The sequence below is a fragment of the Myotis davidii genome, unplaced genomic scaffold (genome assembly GCF_000327345.1).
Source record: "Myotis davidii unplaced genomic scaffold, ASM32734v1 scaffold6, whole genome shotgun sequence".
Taxonomy (NCBI): domain Eukaryota; kingdom Metazoa; phylum Chordata; class Mammalia; order Chiroptera; family Vespertilionidae; genus Myotis; species Myotis davidii.
Window position 1 is genome coordinate 5,365,228 of NW_006383011.1, and position 7,966 is coordinate 5,373,193.

At 36.8% G+C, this 7,966-nt stretch overlaps 1 protein-coding gene across 1 annotated transcript in view; it reads left to right on the top strand.

Moving 5' to 3' along the window:
* USP34 (ubiquitin specific peptidase 34) overlaps window positions 1-7,966 on the top strand; it is a 213,680-nt gene that overhangs the window by 150,987 nt on the left and 54,727 nt on the right. The window contains 4 exon segments of the mRNA XM_015557870.1: window positions 2,595-2,756; window positions 4,672-4,680; window positions 5,394-5,549; window positions 7,096-7,174. Coding sequence (XP_015413356.1) covers window positions 2,595-2,756; window positions 4,672-4,680; window positions 5,394-5,549; window positions 7,096-7,174 — 406 coding nt within the window.

Here is a 7,966-nt window from a genome sequence, read left to right on the forward strand (position 1 = left end):
GAGTGCAGAGAACCCCAAACAAAAGGAATCCAAAGAGGACCACACCAAGACACATCATAATTAAAATGCCAAGAGCAAAAGACAAAGAGAGAATCTTAAAAGCAGCAAGAGAAAGAAACTCAGTTACATACAAGGGAATACCCATATGACTGTCAGCGGATTTCTCAACAGAAACTTTGCAGGCCAGAAGGGAGTGGCAAGAAATATTCAAAGTGATGAATACCAAGAACCTACAACCAAGTTTACTTTATCCAGCAAAGCTGTCATTCAGAATTGAAGGTCAGATAAAGAGCTTCACAGATAGGGAAAAGCTAAAGGAGTTCATCACCACCAAACCAGTATTATATGAAATGCTGAAAGGTATCCTTTAAGAAGAGGAAGAATAAGGAAAAGGTAAAGATACAAATTATGAACAACAAATACACATCTATCAACAAGTGAATGTGAAAATCAAGTGAATAATCTGATGAACAGAATGAACTAGTGATTATAATAGAATCAGGGGCATAGAAAGGGAGTGGACTGACTATTCTTTGGGGGGAAAGGAGTGAGGGCATGTGGGAAGAGACTGGACAAAAATCGTGCACCTATGGATGAGGACAGTGGATGGGGAGTGAGAGAGGAAAGTGAGGTGGGAACTGGGTGGAGGGGAGTTATGAGGGGGGAAAAGAGGAACAACTGTAATCTGAACAATAAAGATTTAATTAATAAAAAAATAAAATGACCTTGGGGATCAAAGTTTTCTAGATGAAATCATGTTGAAGGCAGAGAAAAAAAAGCCGTTGCTTATGTGTTTGAATACGTAAATGTGTATTTGAAGGGAATGGTACTCTTTGTCTTGATCTTCAGAGTTCAAGTTGATTGCAAAAGAGAAGGGTTGTGGGTGGACGTATTCAAATGAAAGTATAACTGTACAGGCAGTTATAGGAAGAAGAAAAGCTCATCTGATAATTGGATTAGGGTAAGAATTAAGGACTCACAAAATGGTGTCACTCAAGTTTTTTATTGTGGTTGAATATAATGAGTCAGTCAAAAGATAATTGATAGAGTGAGTCATGTTCTTTGGAGAATTTCTTTTTACTTGGAATAAATCTGTCATTCTTAATATGCTTCTTGTAACATTTCCCTTTTTTTGGCTATTATTCTAACTAGTTTTGGTTTTTCTAAACACTGTCTCATCTCTCCCAGGCAAAGGGTTAATCAGACTTTTATATTCTTAACATACTTATAGATGTCTGTAATAACATAGTAAGTGGTCAACAGAAATGTACCAAGGATCATATTCTGCTCTATCTTTAACCTTTTGTTTTCTCAGTTTATTCTTTCCTGAATAATTTTACATACTACCATAACATTAATCTCTGCTGACATACTAATGATTCCCAAATTAATCTTACCTAATTTGGAGTGCTGTGCTGTTATCTTACAACTGTCTAACTCTCATAGATTTAATAGGTCTGTAACATAAATTCTTATCCTTCCAAATGTTTATTTTATCCTCTGACTCAATGCACATTCCATTGCCCACCACAAGTCTGTTAGTGACTGTCATATTTCAGGATAATTCATACTCTTAACATTACATACAAGGCCCTTCATCATTTAACTCCTTTATACTTCTGTAACCTTATCATTTGCTAGTCCTAAATAATCACTAATGATGAATTTTTGGACTACTTACTGCCTTTACTTAATGACATCTTTTCCCTATCTCATCTTTCTGAATTTCTTTATAAAACAAAAATACTGTACTCTTGGTTTAAACAAATTCTCTTTTGACTCCTGTGTACAGTGAAGTATTGTTTCATAATATTAATATTTTTCATAAATCTATATTTATATATATACTAGAAGCCTGATGCACAAAATTCGTGCAAGAGTAGGCTTTCCTTCCCCCAGCTGCCGGCACTGGCTGCCCTCTGGCACCCGGGATCCGGGCTTCTCTCGAAGCCCTGGCTTCGTCCTCCTGACAGAAGGACATCTAGTCTAATTAGCATATTATACTTTTATTATTATAGATTTTGTTTAAACCAAAATTTTGTGGGTTTTTCTTTTTTTTACTTGAACTACCAGTAATATGTCAGCCTTAGATTTAGATAACCAGTTGACTTTCTGCTGCTACTGCTGTGATTGTTGTACTATCAGGCAACATATATTGAATGATATTTGCCAGGCAGCACTCTAAAAGTTATAGGGAGTAGCCGCTTTAGTCCCATTTTACAAAGCAGGAATTAAGCTTAGAGAGGCTAAGTAATTTGTTTAGGGTCGTACATCTAGTAAATGATACAGAAACTGCAGTTCTAGTTCACAAAAATAAATACTTCACACCCTGTTCTTTAAGATGGAAAAGGAAACTGAACCAAAGACCTCCTTGCCTTTGAAGTATGATGTGACTCTTTTCTATACTTCCATAGCACCTTTATATATCTTCATTATGTTATCACAGTCTACTTAATTTTTTTTTATCTAGACACAAGAAAGTAGTTTCAGAATGAAAAAAGTCATATATGTATATGCCCCCCTCTTACATGATTGAAGTGCTTTTGAAAGATAATTTTTAACAAGTTTTATTCATTAATTTTTCTGTGTTTCAGGGCATGTTTTAAGAAATTGCCTCGCATCCTGAGTTTTAATACTATGAGGTATACATTCAATATGGTAACGATGATGAAAGAGAAAGTGAACACACACTTTTCCTTCCCACTACGTTTGGATATGACACCCTACACAGAAGATTTTCTTATGGGAAAGAGAAAAAAAAAAAGAGTGATGAAAAAAAAGAAATTTACATCTCTTTTCTTTTATTGTAAGTCTCCATAACCAGATAGTTATAATTACAAAGTTGTAATAAACTATACATTTTAACAAAATGGGACTGAATCTTAAAAAGAAGAATGTTTTTAAAGACAATGTGGCACGTTCAGTCAGTTACCAAGGTAATATTTAGCCGTTTGGCTGCTGACGTATTTTTTCGGACATATGCCAAAACTGCGGCACTAATTGCACGTGTATGGGAAAAAATGTAAAACACTTTTTATACAATAAACTCACTTGTATTGCTTTGCAACAACAAAAATTAAAAAATACCAATTGTTTACATAAATTTGTTTTAATTAATAAGAGCGCGATAGCACTCCTTAGCAGTCAAACGGTTAATGTCTAGGTGTCTCGTTAACATTGGAGGCTGTGGGAAGGTGAGAATGCATTGAGTGTCTGGAGTTCGGCCCCAGCCCAGAGTGATGCTTGAATGTGACTTGGTGGCAGGGGACAGCAAAAATCGTATGCTCCGAAAACGCAACGTGCTTCGCTGGACGCACAAATTCTAGTGTTTGGAGCAGCAGCATTACGCTCTCCGCAGTCTTGGCATAAAAAAAACAAACAGGAGCGCTATCGCGCTCTTCGCATTTTTGGAGTAACATAAGAAAAGCGCGATAGCGCTCCTTAGCAGTCAAACGGTTAATATCTACTAGAACTGTGTTCTAGGCACTCTTCTAAGCATTGGGGACACTGTAGTGACCAAGAATAATCTCCCTCCCTTATAGAACTTAAGTCTAGTGGGCAAGTCTTATATTGAACGAGAAATTACAAACATGATGTAATGTCAAATAGGACAGTGAATGTATTACATACTTCTAAGGGAATCGGGGAGGACTTTTATGAGAAGGTGACATTTAAGCAGAACTTGAGTAAGAGCTAGATTGAGAGGAATGGATAAGCTCTTTGGCAGGTGAGGAGTGGAGCTGATGAAATGGGCAAATGGCAGGGGCCAAATCATTTTTTTGGTAGGTCATGTTAAAAATTTTGATCTTTATTCAGTGTGAAACCATTGGGAGATTTTAAGCAGAGAACTGAGATGGGAACCAGGTGGGATCTGGAAAAGGTTAATCTGACTACAGCAATCAAAATGGATGACAGGGGTGTGGGGAGGCCATTCTGATAAACTACAGAGGTGGTGACTTAGATGAGAAAGCGTACCAGTAAGATTGGAGAAGTGTATAGAGATGCAGTTTACAGGACTCGATTGAATAAATGAATCCAACAAAGTTATTAAACATCTACCTACTATCTAATTCGCTATTCTTGTAGTAATGGGACTATAGTGACAACAAAGAACAAGGTATCTGCCCCCTTTGAAGATTACATTTCATTTTAGTCAGTCTGCTACTAGAATGAGGAGGAAAAGTCGAGTGACTCGGGTTTCTGGTTGGATCAGCTAGGTGAATAAGGGGTCAGTATTTCAAGATCTCAAGAAAGAAGGAATGTGATCAGAATTATTGGATGCTAAAGAAAAAGAACAGTTTCAGCAAGAATGTGATGGAGAAGAATTTTGGTTATCTTTACTGGAGCAATTTCATTTGGGTATTGCAATAGGAAGGTAGATTGCAATGAGTCAGAGATGGCCCTTGGTTCATAAGTTACCTCCAAATTGCTATTACTTCCATAAGACCAGGGATTTTCAAAATTCTTCATATGCCACTCAAGGACCACAGAGGTGAGGAATGGGAATAGATGAGAGAAGAAAGCAGAACAGATCTAGGGCCCTTGCCTTTTACATTCTTTTTTAGTCCGAGGAGTTCCATTTTACATATTAAAGGTCCTGGCAATGGTTTCTTTGTATAAAAAGTTATGCTGATTTTAAATTTTAAGGTTTAAAGAAGTTACTATAAGATTTAGGAAAGAGAACAATGATTTGATCTTTATATTCTATTGCCTGGCACTTACTGAGGTGAGAGAGTTGTGAACAATGGGTGTAGGGTATTCTTTCAAGAGAAGAACATGTTCTTTATTTGAAGAGAGTAGAGAAGATGGCGGCTATAGCTATGAAGGAATATGGAGTTATGGGAGGGAATTTTTAAAGTTAGCATTTGGGTATATTTAGAAGCTGCAGGAAATGAGCCAGTAGAGATGATAAGTTTTAAAATACAGGTGAAGTTAAGAAATTAGCATTATATATATCTATATATAGATAGATAGATAGATAGATAGATAGATAGATATACATCTATCTATCTATATATAGATATATATTGATTTATTCTTCTTTTTAGAACTCTTCAAACCATTTCTAAAATTATAGCAAGACTGCACAGGAACTGTGCTTCTTTCTATTTTTCATGACGCTTCCATGGATGGAAGTAGCAGAAACTTATGTCAAGATAAGGAATTTGTTGTCCATAGTTTTGCACTGATAGGTGGTTGTTTTTCCAATTTGTATAAATGTTCCTTAAAATTTTAGGCTATGGATGGTGAATGACTAGCAAATGCAGTTGTTTTGTACTTATTTTAATATATAAAGTACCTGTACCAGCTTATGTACGTAAAGTATATAAAGTGATTCTAAGGTGTCACTGTAGTTTTCAAAATTATTGCCATTATTTTATGTAAATCATTTCAGGCTTTAAGGAAGTCAGTGATCATTCAAAAGACACAGAGAGCTATGAATATGACTTGATTGGAGTGACTGTTCACACAGGAACAGCAGATGGTGGGCACTATTATAGCTTCATTAGAGATATAGTCAATCCACATGCTTATAAAAACAATAAATGGTGAGTTTTAAATGTTTTATTGGGATTTTAAAAAATCTTTTTTTAAAGTATAAGCTGTTGATAGTTTTCTCTTCAGATATGTTTTCTGGTGTCAGTTTTCTGAAAATTTTATAAATTTAGGAAAGGAGTTAGACAAAATTTTTAAATGAGAGTGACTTTCAAAAGACAATATGACTTAATTATTAAACTTCATGGATCTCTAGACTCCTTTGAGAATTTTATTAATGCTTTCTTAAGAAAGAATGAACACACAAAATTTTGCATGCAATTTTATATTCATAGAACATATTGCACCTTCCAAATCTTACCTGTCTGTGTTCACTCATTCAAGAGCTTTTACTGAATTCTGTCTATAGGGTGGCCACAAAGTCCTTATATATTCTGGTTAGAAGCTAACCTAGCCGGGATGGCATGACTTAGTGGTTGAGCATCGACCGCAATTTGATTTCTGCTCAAGGGTTGCAGGCTCAATCGCCGGTGTGGGGCGTGCAGGAGGCAGCTGATCAATGATTTTCTCTCATCATTGATGTTTCTATTTCTCTCTCCCTCTCCCTTCTCTGAAATCAATATATTTTTCAAAAAAAACCAAAACAAAAAAACCACAGTAAGTTAACCTTTATGCTCCACTCTCTTTACCTTTCCTTTCTCCTTTGACACACACATTCTATTTTATCTTATGTCAAGGTAACTAGAGGCTCGGTGCACGGATACGTGCACCGGTGGAGTCCCTCAGCCTGGCCAGTGGGGATCGGGCCAAAACTGGCTCTCTGATATCCCCCAACGGGTCCCGGATTGTGAGAAGGTGGTTCTCGGGTGATGCATCTTGAAATCGGACTCCCTTCTCTCTGGTTCTGGGTGTGTCACCCAAGAACCACAGCTACCAAGTCAACGCAGCTTGGCAGCTCCTGCATTGAGCGCCCGCCCCCTGTTGGTCAGGGCATGTCATAGCTACTGGTTGGCTGGTTGCTTAGGCTTTTATATATATAGAGATGTTTGGAAGTTATTAAATCAGTTCTTTTGTAACTGTTTTTTGGTTTTCAAATGTCTTCAGATGTTGTTAGATAGAATCTCAATCTGCACTTAACAGAATAGTTCAACTATATCTCTTTAAGTCAATCATGTTATATCTAATGTTTTTGTCCATTTGAATATATTTCCATAAATATACTTTGAATCATTTTTTTATCATAAATTTTAAAATGGCAGCTTTATCTTTGGAAATTCTTCCATCTCTTAATATTTTTTGTCCATGTTACATGTTATATTTATGCAGACTTTTTATTGCATTTACAAACTCCTGTTACTTCTAGGTTATAAGTGAATCTCAAATTTTAGGGTGGTTATGACTGTTGTAAAATTATATTCCCAATTTCTAGTGGATTAGAGTTGTCAAAACAAGAGCTTAGTTAGAATTTACCTTATATTAATAATAGTTTGATAATTACTTATAATATATCAGTATATAACCTAAGTATTTTTAAAATAGGCATACTAGAGAGGTATTAACTACATATATACTTTATCACCACTACTTGCTCTGTTTTAGGTATCTTTTTAATGATGCTGAGGTAAAACCTTTTGATTCTGCTCAACTTGCCTCTGAATGTTTTGGTGGAGAAATGACAGTAAGTTTTATTTAGAAATTATAAATAGTTTGTGACTTTCACATGCTTTGCAATATCATAAAGTCCAACAGCAGAATCACTTAACTTTCTTTTTAATCATTATGATTCGATCTAAATTTTATTCTGCTGGTATTAACGGAAGTTTAGTATGTTTGGCGTATATAATAGACCCTGGAAAATATTTTTAAAATTACTATTTTTGCCTTCAACTGATGAAGAAGGTTAAGACTTAACAATTGAAAATTAAATAATAGTATAGAACTTGAATTATCTTGCTTTGTGACATTATGATTGAATAAGTTGTTTTCTTGAATGCTTTGGGATTAAAGGCAAAAGAAATTACTCTTTATTGACTTACTAGAGGCCCAGTGCACGGATTTTCATCGATGGGGTCCCTGGACCTGGCCTGCAAGTATTGGGCCTAAACCGGCTCTCCGAGGGACCCCACCGGTGCACGATGGGGGCCAAGGAAGGATTGCAGGAGGGCTCCAGGGTGTGTCTGGCCTGTCTTGCCCAGTCCCGATCGGCCAGATCGCCAGCAGCAAGCTAACCCTCGGGTCAGAGTGTGTGCCCCCTGGTGTTAAGTGTGTGTCATAGCTACCAGTCCAACAGTCGCGTAAGCTTTTATATATATAGACTAGGGGCCCGGTGCACGAAATTCGTGCACTGGGTGTGTGTGTGTCGGTTGGGAGTGTCCCTCAGCCCAGCCTGCCCCCTCTCACATACTGGGAGCCCTCAGGTGTTGACCCCCATCACCCTCCAATCGCAGGATCGGCCCCTTGCCCAGGCCTG